Here is a 21,537-nt window from a genome sequence, read left to right as displayed (position 1 = left end):
CATCCCTGTAGCCCACTCCCACTGTTGGCTCAGGGTTGAAGTCATAGTACTTGCAGTCTCTTTCCCTGCCCCACATTTTCTCTCACCTGACAACCAGAGTTGCTTAGAATTTAAGGTCCATTAAGGTGTGTGTGTGTGTGTGTGTACACATCCCATCCTGCTGTGGTCAGCTTGGGGAGAGGGGTGCAGATTCACTGGAGAATCTAACAAAGGGGAAACTGCAGCCATGGTGGGAGCAGTCAGAGCATCCACATTCTAGGCTGAAATTCTGGAGTGTTCAGGGTTCACTCTGCCAGCACCTGTTGCCCCGCCTGACCAACTTTCCCCTGTCACTTTCAAGATAGAATCCAGACCCTCCTCACTGGCCTAGCTGTGCCCCACCCAACTCTGCCCATAAGTGCGAGAGCTCCAGCCGCCTCCATGGCCTCAGGAAGGAGTCAGGGGACTGGCCCCATTCAGGGAGCCACTCCAGCCAGACACGCTGGCCAGAATGGTGCTGACTGGTAAGAAGCCACGAGGCTAGGTGGGAAGGGGTAGGGCTGGGACCAGATCAGAGCCTGGCGGAGGAATGGGAGAGAAACTTGCTGCAGAGCAGGTGGGGGTGAGGGGCTGGGGTAACCCAGGGTCCTGGGAATAAGTTGCCTGTCTCTCTGGTTTCTGGGTTTCAAAGAGGAATTCCTGGGCCACCACCCGACAATGATTTCTTCCTTATCCTCCCCCAACCCCCACCTTCCAACCTCACCTCTGGTCATCTAAGAGCTGCTCCTCATGGTCATGCTCCTTCTAACTGCGAGACTAACTCTGTCCAGCCCAGCTCCTCCCGCCTGTGACCCCCGACTCCTAAATAAACTGCTCCGTGATGCTCATGTCCTCCACGGCAGACTGGTGAGAATCCCCCAGCACTAGTCCCTCTAGCTACTCAGCTGGTAAGATGCCTCCCTCCCACTCTTTCACCTTATGACTGTGCCTCTGGTATTGTGTTGGTGAGACTACTGCCTACTGACTACCACCCCCTGATGAGGACCATGATTTGCCATAGAGCCTTCTGAAAAAATTCTAGTCTGGACATAATTGGGACTATTTGAAGACTATCTAGTCACTTGCTCATTGGGCCATTGTACCGCCCCCCAGTATCAGCTTCCCCCCTCTACCCCACCAATCTTTCTCAACAGAGCCAGTGCCCAGACGTTAACCCTTTGTCCACACCTGTCCTGCTGCCAGCTGTAGACTTCAGCTTGGGAGAATGGAAGACTCAGACGGTAAGAATTAAGGCATCCCTTACTTTGGTCCCCCAAGTCCTATCTACTTCCGCTCCTTCCCAAGGAGGGTCTTCAAAATTCTTTCTTGTCTATTTGTTTAGATTGATTGGCTTATTTAAAAGGCAGAGTTAGAAAGAGGGAGAGACAGAAATCTTCCATCCATAAATTCACTCCTCAAAATAGCTGGTCCAGGGCTGGTCCGGGTTGAAGCCAGGAGCCAGGAGCTTTCATCTGCATCTCTACTTGGGTCATCTTCTGCTGCTTTCCCAGGCACATTAGCAGGGAATTGGATTGGAAGTGGAGCAGCTGGGACTCAAATGGGCACACATGTGGGATGTTGATGCTACAGGCAACAGTTTAACCAGCTATGCCACAGTACCACATCCCAAATCTTCAAAATTCTTGAGCTCCCCCAAAATATCTCATCTTCAGCTCAGCCACCCTAATCCCATCTACATGGATTCAGCCATGATGATATTCCATGGACAGGATGATAGCTATAGATTCAATATGTTAAAGAGATTCAACGCTGAATACCACTTAAAGCCAATAGAAGTCTGTCATGGCCACACTTTTGATATATTCCCAGTTAACCTTCGTAAGTTTGCATTAATAAGAACAAAGAGCTGTTGTGTAGTATAGCAGGTAAGCCTCTGCCTGTGATACCAGCATCCCATATGGGCATCAACTCAAGTCCCAGGTGCTCTACTTTTGATCCAGCCTCGTGCTGTGCCTGGGAAAGCAAAAGAGGATGGCCCAAGTGTTTGGGATCCTGCACTCATGTAGGAGACCCAGAAGAAACTTGTGGCTCCTGGCTTCAGATGTGGCCCAGACCTCTACCTGTTGTGGCCATTTGGGGAGTGAACCAGCAGATGGAAGATCTCTCTCTCCCTCAGAAGAGTGATCTGTCATCTACAGATGATATAAGGCTAAAAAACACCACTAAAATAAAACAAAAAAATGGAATAAAAATTCAAATGGCTGAAAGGAAAACCAAGCTGAAGGGACTGGTATTTTGCCTAGCCTATGAGACCCATGTTCCTGTCTGGTTTCAATTCACTCCTCCAACTCCTGAATGCAGCTTCCTACTAGTGATTGCCCCAGTGGCTGGGATTGAGTTCGCAGTTCCCAGCTTCTGTCCTTACCTACCTCCTTTTGGCTATTGTAGTTGAAGAGCAAACCAGATAATGGGCATCATCTCCATGTATTTGGCTGTCTCTCAAGTAAGTTTCTATAAATATAAGAGACTAAGCATACCAATTTTTAAAAGATAATGATTTTTTTAAAAATCAAAGTGAAATTAAAACGTAACCCCCCCCAAAAAAAGTAAACCCCATTCAGCTTTCAGGTCAGGATTCCCTGCTTCCTTCATTTAATATTCTAGCCCTAAGCACTTCCTTTGAAAAAGATTTAGGAGTGTTAAATTGGTCCAGAACTTAGCATGTCACATTATCATTTTTTCTTCTATTAAGTTTTTTTAAAAGATTTATTTTAGTTTTTTTATTGGAAAGGTGGATATACAGAGAGGAGAGTCAGAGAGGAAGATCCTCCGTCTGATGATTCACCACCCCCCCAAGTGGCCACAACGGCCCAGAGCTGAGCCAATCCGAAGCCAGGAACCTGCTCTGGGTCTCCCACGCGAGTGCAGGGTCCCAAAGCCCCGGGCCATCCTCCACTGCTTTCCCAGGCCACAGGCAGGGAGCCAGATGGGAAGAGGGGCCGCCGGGACCAGAACCGATGCCCATATGGGACCTTGGCGCATGCAAGTCAAGGACCCTAACCACTACGCCGTCTCACCGGGCCCTATCATTTTTTTCTTTTTCCTTTTATTTTATTTTTAAGATTGTTTACGTAGTTGAGAGGGATTCATGTTCATGTGAGTGGAGAGGGTTGAGGTATGGAGAAGATGGGTGAGATAAAAGTTTCAACTTCTTTTTCTCCTGTGTTCCACAATGGGTGGAAGGGAAGGAGGCAACTCCTTGCTGTCAAACCAAATCAGTCATGATAAATCAGGATGAGGGACAGTCATTTGATGATGCCTTTAGAGACCCCAATGTGGGCAGAGTGTTCCAAGTGTGTTACTTGAATGGTTTTGAAAGTTCTTAGACATTGTTGGGATTATTGCACCAGGGTTGAAAATCATTCTAACGTCTATTAGCTGACCAAGTTTACCTTAGTGCATCCACAGGCCTAGGAACATGTTGCAAAGCTTGTTCAGGAAAGTTGTCCAACTTGTTCTACTTTCCATTCTCTGACGAAGCACTCTGCTAAGCTAGAAGAGCTGGCAGTCATGTCCCCCGTATGCATCTAGCCATGTTGGCCACGGCTCAGGCATCAGCAACTGAAGCCCAGTCCTGATACATGCACTCCAAGGTCAGACCACATACTTTGTGATTTTCCCTGTAGCTGGGATTTGAGTCCAGCCATCTAGTTGGGGGAATCCCCCAAGAGTCTCACCTAAGGTGACCTCAGACTTGATTCTCATGTGCACCAGCTAGCACAGGTTCAGGTTCAGTCTGTCACCTGTAACATCAATGCATACTGGTAGATACAGCTGCTTGATCAGTTCTGCCCCAGCAGAAACTGATGGGGCCTGTGGCTCAGCCCAGCCCAGCCAAACCCAGGTCCAGTCTTCACAAAAACACAATAGCATTGAGGCAACTCCCAATAACCCTCACCAGGCCCACCCCTGGCCCTGGTTTTGCATGTAGCAGAATGTGCTATGGCCTAGCCTAGTCCATCCTGCATCCCATTTATCTCTCATGCACACCCATGGGTGCTGCAGCTTAATTCAGCCCAACCTGCCCCCAAGACCTGCCCACACATATGCTCATAAGTGCTGCTGCCTTGACCAGACTGGCCCACTCCCCTAGCCCTGGCTGTCATGCTCACCAACAGCAGCTGCAGTCCAGGAGGGGAGTACTCATAATTCCGCTACCAGGGGGTACTTGCTGTCCAGCTTGACATGACTTACACCCAGTGTCAGCACTTGCTAATGGGTGTAATAGCCCAGCTCAGCTCATGCCCAGTCCCAGCTCTCACTCTCACCAGTGGAAGCAGCAGCCTAGCAAAGGCATCCATGAAGTTCCCCTACCAGCATATTCCCAGCCCCAGGTCTTGTGCATGCCAGCGACTGTGTGGACCAGTTTGAGATGACCTATCCCAGTCTTAGCATTCACTGGCTGTTGCTTCAGCCTGGCTTAGCCTGGCCACCCCCAGTCCTAGCTCTCACTGGGTGGATGCAGCAAGCCCAACCTTGCCCATTCCCAGTCCTTGTGTGAACTGGCAGGTGTTGTGATCCAACCTAGCCTGGGCTGCACCCCAACCTGGCTCTGGCTTGTGCAGTGTGTGCTATGGACTGGTCCAGACCAGTCTACCCAGACACAGCCCATGCATATGCTGACAAGGGCTGCAACCCAGCCTGGCCTGCTTCCAGCCCCAGTTCTCATGCTCACCAGTGGGAGTTGCAGCCTAGCAGAAGTTCCCTTAGAAGGCCTGCTCCCAGCCCTAGATCTTGCACATGCTGTCAGGAACTGCAGCCTAGCCTGACTGTCCTGCACATATTCTGGCTCTTACTGGTGAGTGCCACAGCTTAGCCTACCCCCAGACTTGGCTCATATGTGAACCAGTGGGTATCGTAGCCTAGCCTGGTCTATGTTACATCAATTCTGGCTCTTGTGAGCACTAGTGGGTGCTGGAGTCTAGCCCAATATGTCCTGCCCCCAAGCCCAGGCCACATGCATGCCTGTGGGTGCGGCAGCCTTGTCCAGCCTGATACACCCTCAACTCCAGCCCCCACAAGTGTCAGGTGAGTTCTATGGTTCAGTCTGGCTCTGCTCATTACCATCCCACCTTCTCTATGCAAACCAGCAGGTGCTGTAGTCCCACTGAAGTGAGCCCACAAGTCTCCTACAGAATCGGCCCCCATAATTGATACTCTTGTGTTCTGGTGTGTGCTGTGGCCCAGCCTGACATAGCTCACCCTCTTCTCTGACTCCTGTGGGCGGGTACTGAGACCTAGCTCAGCAAGGCACACCCCTAGCCCTAGCTTTTGCATGACAGACAGAAGCAGGTGATGTTATTTAACCCAACCCAGCACAGCTCTCCCATGTGGGCTGCTGCCTTGACCTGATACAGACATGCCCTCTGTTTTCCCCTCCTCTAAACCACTGTTCTCAGCTCCTTCACCTACCTACAAGTGCAGTGGCTCGGTCCATGGAAGTCACCTGAAGTCATTCCTGCCCTGTCAATGGCACCTTCAGTGGCACCCACTCCAATGCATCCCCAGACACCCCTCCAGAGGCAATCTGCACCTACCCCTCAACCCTGGCCTGGGAGCCAGGGTGGTGGCATGCCCTGGCCCTACATTCCCTGTCTTCTCCACATAACTTTAAGAAAAAAAAAAAAGGGCTCGGCAGCGTGGCCTGGTGGCTAAGGTCCTCGCCTTGATCCCATATGGCCGCTGGTTCTAATCCCGGCAGCTCCACTTCCTCTCTATCTCTCCTCCTCTCAGTATGACTTTGTAATAAAAATAAAACAAATCTTAAAAAATAAAAAAAAGGGCCCCGGTGGCGTGGCCTAGCGGCTAAAATCCTCGCCCTGAACGTGCCAGGATCCCATATGAGCACCAGTTCTAATCCCGGCAGCTCCACTTCCCATCCAGCTCCCTGCTTGTGGCCTGGGAAAGCAGTTGAGGACGGCTCAAAGCCTTGGGTTCCTGCACCTGTGTGGGAGACCTGGAGGAGGTTCCAGGTTCCTGGCTTCAGATCGGTGCAGCACCGGCCGTTGCACTCACTTGGGGAGTAAATCATTGGATGGAAGATCTTCCTCTCTGTCTCTCCTCCTCTATGTATATCCGCTTTTCCAATAAAAATAAATAAATCTTTTTTTTAAAAAAATTAAAACAAAAAAGAAAAAAATAGAATAGGCAACAATACTGGTATAATGGTATAGTTAACACAGATTTAGCATTAACCAGGCCCAGAATGTCTGCCAGCTATTGGCTGCTTTTCTCCCAGCAGTGTTAACACTTCTCTAAGTACAAAGCAACCAAGGCAGTTGCCTACAGCTGGGGAGCATGTCACATTTTTAAAGCAGCTGTTTTGAAAGCTAGTAATGCTGGAGGCCCGCACTTATTACAGGGATTAAGCTGCTGTTTGAGGGACTGCATCCCCTATCAGGTATCTGGGTTCAAGTCCCATCTCCATTTGCAATTCCAGCTTCCTGCGGATATACACCTTGGGAGGAAGCAAATAATGGTTCAAGTACTAGAGTACCTGCTATCCACAGGGTAGACCCAGATTGAGTTTAGGACTCCTGGAATGCCTGGCCCTACCCTCACTATTATGGACAGTTGAGGAGTAATCTAGTGGATGAAGAATTTCTCTGTCTCTGCCTTCCAAATAAACAAACTTAAAAAAAAATTACTTTTTTTAAAGATTTATTTATTATTTTTATTACAGAGTCAGATACACAGAGAGGAGGAGAGACAGAGAAGATCTTCCATCCAATGATTCACTCCCCAAGTGAGTGCAATGGCCGGTGCTGCACCGATCCGAAGCCAGGAACCAGGAACCTCTTCCGGGTCTCCCATGCAGGTGCAGGGACCCAAGGCTTTGGTCCGTCCTCGACTGCCTTCCCAGGCCACAAGCAGGGAATTGGATGGGAAGCAGGGCTGCCGGGATTAGAACCAGCACCCATATGGGATCCTGGCATGTTAAAGAGAGGATTTTAGTCGTTAGCGCACGGCGCCAGGCCCAAATAAACAAACTTTTAAAAAATAATTAAAAACAACTAAAAATCTTGATCGCTATTCTTTATTTATTTATTTATTTGAAAGGCAGAGTTACACAAAAAGACAGAGAAAAATCTTGCACCATCTGGTTCACTTCCCAAAAGGTGAAATGGCTGGAACTGAGCTAGTCCAAAGCCAGCAGCTTCATTCAGGTTTCCCATGTAGGTAGCGGGGGGCCAAGCTCTTGGGCCATCTTCCATTGCTTTCCCAGCTGTGTTAGGAGGAAGATGGCTGGATCTGAATCAGAAAGTTAAGCAGCTAGGACTCAAACCAGAGTAGCTACATAGGTAGCGTCATTATTAGCTATGCCACAGCACCAGCCCTTATTTGTATTGTTTAAAATAATTATTAGTTATTTAAAAGGCAGAGTTACCAAGGGAAAGGAACAAAGACAAATTTTCCATATGCTGGTTTACTTCCCAAAAGCCTGCAGATACCAGAACTGGGCCAAGCCAAAGCCAGGAGCTTAATAGAGGTCTCCTCTGTGGATGCCAGGGGCCCAGGTACTCAGGCTACCCTCTGCTGCCTTCCCAGTGGCATTAGCAGGGAGCTGAATCAGATGGAAAGCAGCTGGGACACTCATATATGGGTGAGAGATTGGAGAAATATTCTGAGGAATGGTTAAGGAAAAAAAACAAACCTGTCTGATTAGCTTGAAGAAAAGTGGCCGTCTCGGGCCTGGCGGCGTGGCCTAGCGGCTATAGTCCTCGCCTTGAACACCCCGGGATCCCATATGGGTTCTAATCCCGGCAGCTCCACTTCCCATCCAGCTCCCTGCTTGTGGCCTGGGAAAGCAGTCGAGGACGGCCCAAAGCTTTGGGACCCTGCACCCGCGTGGGAGACCCGGAAGAGGTTCCTGGTTCCCGGCTTCGGATCGGCGCATCACCGGCCGTTGCGGCTCACTTGGGGAGTGAAACAACGTATGGAAGATCTTCCTCTCTGTCTCTCCTCCTCTCTGTATATCCGGCTTTCCAATAATAATAAAATCTTTAAAAAAAAAAGAAAAGTGGCCGTCTCATGGTTGAGCAGGCAACGCTCCAGCCTGGCGCTCAGGACACCTCTGAATAGGAGCCCTTGTTGGTAAGTCAACCCTCCCACCCTCCAGAGGCCCAGAAGCTGCTGTTTGCTTAGCTATTCCAGGGCCCCTGGGCCAGAGAAAAGGGCAGACCCTATGGGCCTTTGTGGTTCCAGCTCTCCCATCCATTCCTAAGTCGCTTCTCTTTGTCTTAATGGTCATTGTGAGGGGTCCCATCCCCACCTTTACATTACAAATCTTATGAGCCTAAGATTTTGCAGAAAGATTAGATTTGCAGCACTAGAACCCAAAGGTGAAAGCCATCCTAGGGCAGACTTAAGTGAGAATGAGAGAACTTTTTTCCGTAGGTTGTAAGACAAGGCTGGGTTAGTGGACACTGGAGTTCCTGAAGCCAAGGCAGATGACCAATTGTCGGGAGACTGTGAGGCATTCCTGCACTGGGTGGGACCGTGGTCCTGTCCGGTTCTTAGCTCCTATGATTCATCCTGCTGGCTACTCCTACAGGCTCCCCACCCACTCTTAGACTGCCCTTTGAAGCAGTCCACGCTTCTTTTCCATCGCTTTCCCAGGAGCAGACCAAAGCCCAGGACCTTCTGGGAGCAGTGACTCTTCTGTTGGAGGCAGTGATGACGGCAAGAGGACAGTTGGGACCCACCTGCCTCTCAGCCCTGCTGGGACAGCTTTCTGGACAGGTCCGCCTCCTCCTTGGAGCCCTGCAAGGCCTGCTGGGAACCCAGGTAAGCCTACAGTCAATCAACAGAGCCTGTTCCTGGTTGACTCGGTCCGTGTGGAGGATCTGAAGGAGCCCACGGTGCTCCCAAGATCTCAAGGAGCCAAGAGTTGGTCCACTCGGGACTGTTCCTCCTAGACAGAAGGCCAGGAGGTGCTGGCAGCCTCTTTCCCAGGTAGACGAGGGAGTCCCTGGTCTCTGGCCTCAGGCCCACCCTCTGCCCTCAGCTTCCTCCACAGAGCAGGACCACCGCTCACAAGGATCCCAACGCCATCTTCCTGAACTTCCAACAACTGCTCCAAGGCAAGGTGCGTTTCCTGTTGCTTGTGGCGGGCCCCACCCTGTGCACCAGGCGGTTCCCACCCACCTCCACTGCGCCAGGCCACAGCAGCACCCCTTGGGTCCTCACACCAAACAAGCTGCCAAACAGGACTTCTGGGCTGTCAGAGAGCACCTCCAGGGTCACAGCCAGAACTGCTGGCTCTGGACTTCTGGACAGGCTGCGGGCATTTGGGGCCCAGATACCTGGCCTGCTCAACCAAACCCTGGACCACGTGCCTGCACACTTGAACAGGACCCACGGACCCTGGAATGGAACTTGGGGACTCTTTCTTGGACTCTCTCCCAGGACTCTAGGAGCCTCCATCAGCACCACAGAGACTTGGGACACCGGTTCCCTGCCACCAGGCTTCCAGTCCAGATATTCTCCAACCCAGAATCCTCCTGGACAGTACCCACCCTCCCCCCAATCCCTAACCTTGCCCAGCCCCACGGTCCAGCTGCACCAACGGTCAACTGTACCAACGGTCCTTCCTGCTCCAACAGCCAAGCCTACCAGTCCTCTTCCAGTTGCAATCCACCCTCACTCCCAGAATCTGTCCCAGGGAGGCTAAGGGACTTGGGCACTGCCAACACGGGCTATTGTCTCTTACCTGCCACTCCCTCCCAGGGAGAGACATCCTGGGCAATGGCCAACTGAGGTTAGACCACATGTCCTGCTCCCACCTAAAACCCAAAGCCTTGGCAACAAGGACACAGGGTGGACAAGGGGACAGTTTTTTTCACTGTACATTATAAACCTAAAGAAGCTACTATTTTTTTAAGCTATCAATGATGTTCGTGAGAGCAGCTGATCATCTCTTTTGGTCTGTTTTCTGCACACAACTTTGCATCTCATGAATGTACTATACACTTTTCCATACAGTTCTGGAAAGGTCTGAACCGGTCCTGCCTTTGAACAGAGGTCCAGGTTAATCTATTAGAAGATACAGAGAGGCAGCCTCCTCTGCCTCCTGGGGAAGGCCCTCCAGTGGCCCAGCCTCTTTCATTGTGGTTCCCAGGGGAGGAGCCTTTGTCCTTGAGTTCCTTACTCTTTAGTGATCTACTGGTTGATTCAGAAAGGCTCTGGAGGCTGTACGCAGCAGAGCTGAGCCTGTCAATGGGGGCACCCAGCAGCCAACCCAAAGGCAAGGGAAAGGTGCTGCTCCTGAGAGCAGACACACACCAAGAAAACCAATAGGAAGTCCCCCTAGAGCTTCGCCCCCACACTCCACCACCACCACCACCACCACCCAGCCCCCAAGGTAAGGCTGTGCCCAGGTTTCCTTACAGCGCAGAACTGACTGGGGCAGCTGAGCAAACAGCTGCTGCTTCAGCAGCCTGGCGGGAGGCCCAGCCTGGCAAGCGGGCTCCTGCCTCCCTCCTGTGGAGGTCAGGGGGAAATGCAGGAAGTGGCAAGAGGCTCCTGGTGCTCACACAGCAGGAGGACAAGTGCAAGGACAAGTTTCCCAGTTCCTGCAAGTGAATCTCAAAGGCAACCCTGTGGGAGCACCATCCACTGGGCCCTGCAGATGGCTAGAAACTAAGAAGGCCAGGTGGCTTGCTTGGCCTTCATGAGGAAGTGGTACCTTGGTGCTTGGCGAGAAGGCCTCCAGGTTAGAAGTCCACGTGCTGTCTTGGGTGGCAGGCAGCCTGTTCCCTTTAGTCACCCCAAAGGAAAGGCTTCCCTGTAGAGGGCAGAGGGCAGGAAGCCAGGGTTCCAAATAATCCCCCCAGGATCACCAAAAGCAGTAAAACTGTGCACAGAAAACCAATGTGCCAGGAGCCTTAAGCCCTTTACCTCTTTCATGGCCCCACAACTCTGTGGTGGGTAGTATTGTCTCAGGAGGCCAGGTGAGTTCCCCCTAGCCGCACAGCCTACAAGCAACAGAAGAAACACCCTAGTCTCACTCTGCAGAGTCCACTCTGCTCAGCGTGGTAGTGTCCAATATATCACACAGTACTTCCAAGTACTGGGAGAGAGTTCCTGGCCCTTAGTGGGTCAGAACATCAGCAACTGAAAGCTTCTGAGTAGAGAACCTAAGCTCTTGGAGAGGGAGACCAACTTAGATGTCTCCACATGTCCTCTCCCCTCGTGGACAGAATGGGTTGCCATGGGGAAGGAATCAACACATGCACAAAGCTCAAAAAGGTGCCCAAATCTCAGAGGCTGTCGGCTTCAGCCTGGGAGAGAATGAGCTCATCCACACCACCCAATTCCAGCAGGCAGTCAAGGGAAGAGGGAAAACTGAAGTTTACGGCAACACTGAAGCAGGTTCATCCTAATGATCCAATTAGATACTTTCTACTTTCTAGCATGTGAGAAGTTGGAACCCAGGTCAACACAGGCCAAAGGAACCTAAAGGATTCTACATTTCCAGCACAGTCTAATGATAGGGAGGGCGAAAACTGCACCTGTAACAAGTTCTGGGTATCTGATACTGGTGTTTGACTTAGTCCAGTTCAAGGCAAATGCCAGCTTCTGCATGGCAAGCTCATCTAGTCTGCCCCGTTCACACTCTAACCCACCCGCAAATCCTAGTTTTGATGGGTTCTATCCCTTCTTCCTTTCACACACACACACACAAAGCACTTTCACAACCACACAATTATTCAACTTACCCTACTTCCCCCTTTTGCCCAGGCCAGTTACAACTGCAATATTTTATTCAGTTTTCCCACCCCTAACCTAAAGCCATCCTTTTCCTTTTCGCTGCAGAAAAACCTGGCAGTTGTAGAGAGGTTCTAGAATTCCATCCAGACACATCCAACCCCCATACATCTCTGACTCCAACTCCACTCCCACCTACCACCCCCAACCCACTGTGAAGTCAAACAAGCACACCTTGTCCCCCTCCCTGCTGAGGCCAACCATTTTCAACCCATTTCCCTAAAGATCATTTCTAACACCTCACATAAAGACCTGAAAATGATGGCAAAAGGGACTGTCCCAGGTGTCCCAGCAGGAGACAAGCTCAGGCGGCAAAACCAGCAGACTGAGAGACAAACTGACTGCTTAGAACACAGACAATCCTTCTGGGATTGCTACCCTGAATCTCCAAGGGGGAAACCACAGTTGCATATAATGTGCTTTCTTGGGGAACCTCTAATACCAAAATAAAGAGCTGCCTCTTGTGCTGGAATCCTGTAATTACCACCACTTCCTTAACTCCTTCTTCCCCAACTTGTAAGGCAGTGACTGCCATCCAGCTACTGCACTGCCGCAGTGCAGGCCGGCCAACCTCATTGGTACGGCTGCTCTGTCCATCTCGCTGGTATGTGGGCAGCAGGGACCACTGGTCAGAATCGTTACCATTTACCCTCCTCCCATGTTACCAATGGAACAAGGAGCAGGGAGCCAGCTCCTCCACCTGCTTCCATACCCATGTCCTCTCTTCCTGCTGTGTCACAGTCGCTGTGTTCATGCCCTGTGTCTAAAAGCCTCTGATAGGCACTCCCAGGCTATGCAAACGATTCCTTCATATCAACATAAGCTGACTTCCTAAGAGACTGCAAGTGCTGGAAGACAGGGCACTTCACCAATTCAAAACCTATGTCAAATGGGCGGTGTCTTCTGGGCCCGGGGTGTTCCCTTCGGAGCCAAAGCACAACACTCTCCCCCCTCCTGTAACAAGTTCTGGGTATATGATACTGGTGTTCCCCAGACAGAAAACCACACTGGAAGATAGAAGCAGGAACAAGTCAGTCCAAAAACAAAAAACCCTGCATTCAGACACCAAAAAATATTTCGTTCAAAGTTCCACAAGGTTCTGGGATTCTTACATTGATAATACTTGATCACCTGGATGGGAGCCAGAAATAAGACAAACTGACAGACAGGACAAGATGATTGTAAAGTAAATGGAAGCTTAAAAAAAAGAAAAGGGAGGTGAGAGTCTGAAAAAGTTGTTTAATTAAAAAAAAAGTCACACACACAAAACAATTTGTGATGCATTTCACACTTTCCCCCTGAGTGATTCACAGGCAAGTCCGTGTCTCAGGGAATGCAGACCACCAGCTAAGGACGCAGCCACGTTAGACTGAGAGCTGGCCCCTCCTTTACAGGTGAACAGCAGCACCTGCCACTGGGGCTTGGACATGGTCCACGACCTTGAGGAGTGAGCAGCAAGCCTGGCCTCCCGCAAGCTTTAGAAGGCCAGCTTCTTCATCAGCAGATACACTCTGGAGTCCACTTCAAATCCGTGCAGGTTGTTGGCATCGCCCTGCAGTCTCATGAGCAGACCCCCATAGGACACGTAGGCAGAGCTGAAACAGAAGGTCCCAGTCCCATGAGTCTGCGGCCTGGAGCGGCCTGGAGCAGCCGCTGCTCAGCAGCTCTCCATCCTGGCCTGAGACAGAGAAGGGGCAGCTGTTTGCTGCTTTGTTGTTAGGAACCAGAGTGCAGACACGGGTGCACAGATGTATACAAGGCCATGTTCTTTACTTCGGTGAAGGTGGAAAGCACCTACATGCCTCAAACTAGAGGAAAGGTCAAGTGAATTAAGATGGATTCATTTCCTGGAATGTCATGCAGCTATCAAAATGCTCAGGAAAAGTTTTAAACTGCCATGGGGAAACATATCTTACGCAACACGAAGCAAAAAGAGCAGAACATTGTAATAAACAAAATGATCTTAAAAAAAAAAATAACTTGAGCTAGACTATCCAAAAATGTTTACATGAAAAGATTCTCTCTGACTAGAGAATTATAGGTGACTTTTTTCCTTCTTCATATTACATCTCCGCTTTTCAAATTTCTTAAAAGGAACACATATTGTTTTAATAAGATTTTAAAGAAGAGAGAAAATACTTCGGCAGGGAAACCAAAGAATCAGAGATTGGGTTACAGAGCAGGGAAACACACACACACAAAGCCCACAACAGGCTGTCTGTGTAGTCACCTACTGCTGCCTTTACTTGGTCCCAACAGAGGCCGAGCTCTGCCTCAGGTCTGAACTGCTTCGGGGTGGGGGGGAGGGCTGGAGGCGGGAGGGGGGCTGCAGAGGGGTAGGGAGATGAAGCACAGAAAGCAGGAATGTGGCCCAAACTCTCAGAACAGCAAGGTGGGAAAACGGTCCACATATGTGACCGTGGACTTACAGGCGTGTTGCTGCTTCTGTAGACGTTTCGTCTCCCTCAATCCTGTACACTTTCCCGTACATAACATACTCAAACTGGTCAGCCCTGTGGAACACAAGTGGCAAAGTTATCTTCTTTGTTTTTTAAGATTTTTTTTAATTGGAAAAATCAGATATACAGACAGGAGGAGAGACAAAGGCCTTCTGTCCACTCATTTACTCCCTAAGTGACCACAATGGCTGGTGCTGAGCCGATCCGAAGCCAGGGGACCGGAGCTTCTTCCGGGTCCCCTACACAGGGGCAGGGTCCCAGGGCTTTGGGATCCTCGACTGCTTTCCCAGGACACAAGCAGGGAGCTGGACGGGAAGCAGGCCCACCAGGACATGAGCCGGCATTCATAGAATTCTGGGGCATGCAAGGCAAGGACTTTAACCACTAGGCTACCACACCAGGCCCAGCAGTTAAGAATAACTCACAATACAATAGGGGCTGGTGCTCTGGTGCATCGGCTTAAACAACAGCCAGCAACACTGCCCATCCCATACGAGTGCTGGTTCTAGTCCCAGGTGCTCTACTTCTGATCTAGCTCCCTGCTAATGTGCCTGGCGACTTGGGTACAGAAGAGATCTGACTGGAGTTCTAGGCTTCTGGCTTCAGCCTGACTCAACCCCAGCTGTTGTCAAGGAGGATGTGAACCAGTAAATGGAACACCCCTTTTGTCCCTCTTTTTCTAATTCTGCCTTTCAAATAAATAGTAATCTCGGGGACAGTGCTGTGGCATGCAAGGTTAAGCCACCACCTGCCAATGTCAGCATCCCACATGAGCACTGGTTCAACCCTTGGCTGCTCCACTTTTAATCCTGCTCCCTATTAATGTGCCTGAAAAAGTAGAAAAGGATGTCCCAAGTACTTGGAGCTCTGATACTCATGTGGGAAAGCCAGATGGAGCTCCAGGCCCCAGACTCACCCAGCCCTGGCTATTATGGTCATTCAGGGAGTGAACTAGTAAATGAAGATCTCTCTGCCTCTCCTTCTCTCTGTAACTTTGCCTTTCAGTATATGTGCTGCTGAAGCGAGCACTGCTTTGCCTTTCAAATAAATACATATTAAAAAAAAAATCTTAAACAAACAAACACAGGAGCTAGCACCGTGGTATAGTAAGTAAAGCAGGCGCCTGTGATGCCAACATCCCATGTGGGCACCATTCTTCCAATTCTTTTCTTTTTTTTTTTCAAAGATTTATTTATTTTTATTAGAAAGTCAGATATACAGAGAGTAGGAGAGACAGAGAGGAGGAGAGACAGAGAGGAAGATCTTCTGTCCGATGATTCACTCCCCAAGTGAGCTGCAATGGCCGGTGCTATACCAATCTGAAGCTGGTAACCTGGAACCTCTTCCAGGTCTCCCACACGGGTGCAGGGTCCCAATGCATTGGGTCGTCCTCCACTGCCTTCCCAGGCCACAAGCAGGGAGCTGGATGGGAAGTGGAGCTGCCGGGATTAGAACTGGCGCCCATATGGGATCCCGGCACATTCAAGGCGAGGGCTTTAGCCGCTAGGCCACGCCGCTGGGCCCCATTCTTCCAATTCTAATCCAGCTCTCTGCTACTGGCCTGGAAAAAAAAAACAGCCCAAGTTTTTGGGCTCCTGTCACCCACATGAGAGACCCAGTTGAGGTTCCTGCCATCTGACTTCAGCCTAGTCCAGCACTGGCCATTGTGGCCATCTGGTGAGTGAGTCAATGGATGGAAGATAGATCTCTCTCACTCTCTCTCCACTCTAAGTTTCAAAGTAAACAAAATGTGTGTATATATATGTGTGTGTGTGTGTGCGCGCGCACATGCATGTATAAAACACACCCGTTGGAAACGGAACAGGTGGCAGCTGGTGTGGTGATGTAACAAGCTAATCTCCGCCTGCAGCCTCAACATTCCATATGGGCGCCAGTTCGTGTCCTGGCTGCTCCACTTCTCATCCAGTTTCCTCCTAAAGGTCTGGGAAAGCAGCAGAGAATGATCCAAGTGCTTGAGCCTCTGCACTCTCATGAGAGAGCCAGAATATCTTAGATTCCTACTTCAGATCAGCTCAGCTCTGGCAGTTGCAGCCATTTGGGGAATAAACCAGCAAATGGACAACCTCTCTCTGTCTCTTTCTGTAAATCTGCCTTTCCAATAAAAAATAAAAAAGACTGCTATTCTCAAGTCCATAATCGTTACATTATTGACAGTTTTTTATGTTTTGTTTTCATTTAATTTATCTATTTATTTGAAAAACAGAGCAACAGAGAGATTGTCTATTCACTGCTCCACTCTTCTAACGACCCAAACAGCCAGGTCTATGCCAGGCCAAAGTCAGGTTTCTGGACCTCCATTCAAGTATCCTACACAGGTGGCAGGAGACACAAGCACTTGGGTCATCCTCCACTGCCTTTCCAGGTGCATTACTGGGAAGCTGGATGGCATACAGAGAAACCAGGAATGAATCAACACTGACATAGGCAGCTTAACCTGCTACATCACTATACCAACTCCATCAGTTATTTAAACTTTTTTTTTTTAATGATTCTTTTCTTGGGCCTAGTAGCTAAAGTCCTCGCCTTGAACACACCAGGATACCATATGGACACCGGTTCTAATCCCGGCAGCTCCACTTCCCATCCAGCTCCCTGCTTGTGGCCTGGGAAAGCAGTCAAGGACAGCCCAAAGCCTTGGGTTGCTGCACCTTTGTGGGAGACCCACAGGGTGCTCCTGGCTTCCGATTGACTCAGCTCCAGCCGATGAGACCATCTGGGGAGTGTACCAACCATGGAAGAGCTATCTTTCTCTATCTCTCCTTCTCTCTGTAAATCAGCCTTTCCAATAAAAAAGAAATGAATTATCTTTTTAAGATTTATTTGTTTTTATTGCAAAGTCAGATATATATATAGAGAGGAGGAGAGACAGAAAGGAAGCTCTTCCGTCCGATGATTCGCTTCCCAAGTAACTGCAACGGCTGGTGATGCGCTGATCTGAAGCCAGGAACTTCCTCCAGGTCTCCCATGCGGGTGCAGGAACCCAAGGCTTTGGGCTGTCCTTGACTGCTTTCCCAGGCCCTAAACAGGGAGCTGGGTGTTTAGTGGAACAGCTGTTACATGAACTGGCACCCACAGGGGATGCTGGTGCTGCAGGCTAAGGATTAGCCAATTGAGCCACTGCATAGGCTCCTGTTTGAACTCTTAAGTGCAGCTATTTCCTTAAGGTTACTCAAATTCTGCTGGTATTTAGCCCAAGATATAAATAGTCTTTCTCTACCACTTATCATGAGGGTGCAGTGCGGCTACTCCCATCTCCACTCCTCACCTGGAAGGCCGGTCATCTGTAGGGTTGTATTCACCATCATCAAGGGTACCATCTTCATACAAGGTACTAGCTATGACCAACCGGAACTTGTCCCCTGAAAATAACAGCAATATCTGAAGGTAAAGAAGAGGAGCAGTAGGAAAAAGCCTTTTTTAATTCTCTGTGTCCCACACTTACCCAGGTCTACAGGGTAAATCTGAATGTTTACATCGAGGATGAGGTCCATCTTGAAAGATTCACTCTCACAGTGCAGTCGAGATACTGGGGAAGAAGAGGAAGACTGACAGGTGAAATACGAAGTCCAGGCTAACCCTAACAGCCCCAATCTGGGGATTCCAGGCAATACAATATTTCAGCTAATCTGGTCTGCACTCATAGAACTGGGGACTGGTGCTATGGTGTAATGGGTAAAGGTTCCGCCTGTGGCACCTGCATCCCACTTGACTGCCAGCTTACGCCTCAACTGCTCCACTTTCATTTTTTTTTAAAGATTTATTTATTTTTACTGTAAAGTCAGATATACAGAGAGGAGGAGAGACAGAGAGGAAGATCTTCCATCTGCTGGCTCATTCCCCAAGTGGCCACAACAACCAGAGCTGGGCTGATCCAAAGTCAAGAGCCAGGAACAACTTTTGGGTCTCCCACACGAGTGCAGGGTCCCAAGACATTGGGCTGTCCTCAACTGCTTTCCCAGGCCACAAACAGGGAAATGGAAGGAAACTGGAGCAGCCGGGATACGAACTGACACCTATGAGATTCCGGAATGTGCAAGGCAAGGACTTTAGCTGCTAAGCTACCACACCAGACCCTCTTTTTCTTTAGATTTACTTATTTTTATTGGCAATTCAGATACACAGAGAAGGAAAGACAGGGAGGAAGATCTTCCTTTCGCTGATTCAGTTCCCAAGTGGCGGTAATGGCCAGAGCTAAGCCAATCCAAAGCTAGGAGCCAGGAGCTTCTTCCAGATCTCCCACGCAGGTGCAGGGTCTCAAGGTTTTGGGCTGTCCTCCACTGCTTTTCCAGGTCACAAGCAGAGAGGGAGCAGGATGGGAAGAAGGGCTGCCAGGACATGAACCAGCACCCATATGGGATCCCAGGGCATGTAAAGTGAGGACTTTAGCCACTAGGCTACCACACCAGGCCACTGATTACTGTACTTCTTCTTTTTTTAAAGATTTATTTTACTTTTATTGGAAAGTCAGATATACAGAGAGCAGGAGAAACAGAGAAGAAAATGTTTTTTTTTTCTGCTGATTCATTTCCCAAGCAGCTGCAACAGCCAGAGCTGTGTCAATCTGAAGCCAGGAACCAGGAGTTTCTTCTGCGTCTCCCACATGGATGCAGGGTCCCAAGGCACTGGGCCGTCCTCTACTGTTTTCCCAGGCCACAAGGAGGGAGCTAGATGGGAAGTGGAGCCGCTGGGATTAGAACCAACGCCCATATGGGATGGATGTCAGTGGCGTTTGCAAGGCAAGGACTTTAGCTGCTAGGCTACTGCACCAGGTCCAACTGCTCCATTTTCAATCCCACTCCCTCTCGTGCTCCTGGTAACGCAGCAGAGGCTAACCCAAGGACTTGGCCTTAATTGCACCCACATAGGAGATACAGAAGCTCCTGGCTCCAGATCAGCTCAACTCTGAGGGTTGTGGCCACTTAGGGAGAAACCCAGCAGCAGACAGAAGATCTTTCTGTGTCTCCTTCTCTCCGCAAATCTGATTTTCCATTGAAAATGGACAAATTAAAAAAAACAATAATAAAGTTGCTGTTTATAACGCAGGCATCTTGTTTCAGGGTGGCAGCTGCAGCATGGCTGCTTGGTTTCGGACCTGGGTCCACTTGGGCATTGCCTTTCAAATCATCAACAAAATGTAGGCTCAAGCAGAACTAGCTATGCAAGAAGAACGAAAAACGTGGCTCCAAGTGAAATCCCCCGCCAGTGAATAACAGAGCTCTAGGCACCGCCTGGGTGATGGAGAAGCCGGCTCTGGGCAAGCTGGCTTCGTCCCCTGTGCCAAGACTGGCTGGCGTCCGTTTTGAAAAACACCAGGCACCAGGGAGGACCCAGACCCGATCAGCGCCCGCACAAGAAGCCTACACCTCACTCAGCCGGAGGCCACACCGGAACACAGCCGCAGAAGCCAGCTCTGCGGGCAACATTGAGCCTCCCAGGGGACCCTGCCCCCTGAGAGGACTAGACAAGGCACGATGCGCGTGTGAGGCGTTTGCTGCCACGGCCCGGGCGGCCACGGCCCGGGCGGCCTCGGAGGGCTCGGGCTCTCGGCCTCCCCACCCAGCACAGGCTTCCCGGGAGAGGTCCCCACTTCAGCGCAAGCCACGTGCGCTGGCGCCCAGGGGTGTGTCCCCGAGGAAGGCACCTCTTCCTCCAGAAACCCCCTCCATACACACACCTTACCTCGGTCAAACTTCTTGCCTTCTGGGTCAATGTCTTTAACATCGAAAATATCCTCGAACAGGATGCCCGCCATCGTGAGCGGGCCACGAGAGCCGCAGGAACGCGGAACACGAGACCACGACTAGGAATCAGCCCTCTCTCCTGCGCGGAAAAACGAGTCGCACCGATTGAAGAAAAAAAAAAAAAAAAGCAGCGACTGAGGAGCGCCGGCAAAGCAGCAGCAGCAGCAAGAGCAGCAGCAGCAACTGGGCGCATGCGCCTCAGCTCCCAGTACAACGACCACTTCCGCCGCCTGCTTTCTCGGGGCTTCTGAACTTCCGCCCCGAGAGAGCGCCGGCGAGAGGCTGGATCCCGAGGGCGTGTCTCAGGGCCCGGTGACTCCGCCCTGGGCGGGAAAGCACGCTAGGCTCCTCCTCCGTCGCAGGTGGCGCGGGCTATCGCGATCCGCCTGCAGCAGCCGCTGGGGTTCCGCTACGCCCTCCCCAGAATCCGGGTCCTGACGACTGGAATGCGTGGGGACCTACCCCAGGCCAAGACCTTGATCTTTGCCCCAGCGAAGCCCGGCCCTAGCCCTACCCTCCCGGTCCGCGTGTCATCGGAGGGCACAGTCCGCGCCGGGGACGGGTGGAACGGGACACCGCCCCCTCTGGAGCGCTGGCCTCGGCAGGGCGTCGTGCCCAGTCCCTCAGCTGGCACCGAGGGCCCCCGACCGGCCCGGGCCGGCTCTGCCCTGCTGGACGTCACCTGAGCCGGGGGCCGTCCAATTTGGGCATGTGCCACGGTATCACGATAGGGGAAGAGGCCAGCCAGCTCCCACGGTCCGTCCTGTGGGACTGCGCCCTCCCCACCTCTGCCTTGCCCTCCCCACTCCAACTCCCCCACAGACATCGATCCTTTGGCTTGGCATGAACTCCCTTCAGTTTATACTTCATGTCCCGTCCCCCACTGCCACCACCACCACTGGGTACCCCCTCGTCTCTCTCCCGGGGCCCCGCCTCCCCGGTGCGGCTTCATCCTCCTACCGCCCCCCTCCTGCAGCCTGCGCCCAACGACACTATCTCTAAGCTGCCGGGGCACCCCGTGCTCACCCCACCCTCCGTTCTGTCCTTCCCCGGACCGTGATAGAGAAAGCCAGACCTCAGTAGGCCAAGGCGGAGAGAGAGACGTCAGCAGCTACTCGGGTTTCTCCTTGGGCCCTGCCAGGGAGAAGCGACCTCTGTTCTCACCCATGCCTTCCTCCTAGGAGGCCTCCCCGGCACCTAGAACTCCCTATCTTCCACAAGCAGCACACGCCGGCAGGTCCGGTGGCTCCAGGTGCACCTCAGGAGCGGCAGGATGTGAGAATGAGGGAGACGGCTCCAGACTCGCCCTCCGGTTTCCCCCTTTGGCCCCGTTTGGCGCCTCACCCAGACCCCCCGAAACGGGCCCTTCCCCAGCGCGCTTGAGCAGAGAACGGGGGCTATTGCTGGCGGTTTAGGTAGCCCCATGGCCGGTGCGGCCGGTGGCTCCCGTCCCCTCAGCCCTGCGCCGGCAGCGGCCGAGCCGTCCCTGCCGCTCCACGTGCCTGTGG

General features: G+C 51.3%; 2 protein-coding genes across 2 annotated transcripts; one reads left to right on the top strand and one right to left on the bottom strand.

Annotated features, from left to right (window-relative positions):
* Positions 1-353: 353 nt before the first annotated feature.
* On the top strand, positions 354-13,259 carry THPO (thrombopoietin). The gene is made up of 7 exons (XM_058661351.1): positions 354-503; positions 758-885; positions 1,173-1,259; positions 8,659-8,826; positions 9,047-9,127; positions 9,250-9,609; positions 13,203-13,259. The coding sequence occupies exons 1-7, from the start codon at positions 491-493 to the stop codon at positions 13,257-13,259; spliced, it is 894 nt and encodes a 297-aa protein (XP_058517334.1). The 5' UTR covers positions 354-490.
* On the bottom strand, positions 13,034-20,183 carry POLR2H (RNA polymerase II, I and III subunit H). The gene is made up of 5 exons (XM_004577732.3): positions 19,968-20,183; positions 17,731-17,814; positions 17,554-17,647; positions 14,238-14,321; positions 13,034-13,403 (listed from the first exon to the last, which is right to left on the bottom strand). The coding sequence occupies exons 1-5, from the start codon at positions 20,038-20,040 to the stop codon at positions 13,286-13,288; spliced, it is 453 nt and encodes a 150-aa protein (XP_004577789.1). The 5' UTR covers positions 20,041-20,183; the 3' UTR covers positions 13,034-13,285.
* Between the last annotated feature and the right edge of the window lie 1,354 nt (positions 20,184-21,537).

Source organism: Ochotona princeps, chromosome 3 (assembly GCF_030435755.1).
Source record: "Ochotona princeps isolate mOchPri1 chromosome 3, mOchPri1.hap1, whole genome shotgun sequence".
Lineage (NCBI taxonomy): Eukaryota > Metazoa > Chordata > Mammalia > Lagomorpha > Ochotonidae > Ochotona > Ochotona princeps.
Note: the sequence above shows the minus strand (reverse complement) of the source record. Positions and strands in the feature narration are given on the sequence as shown.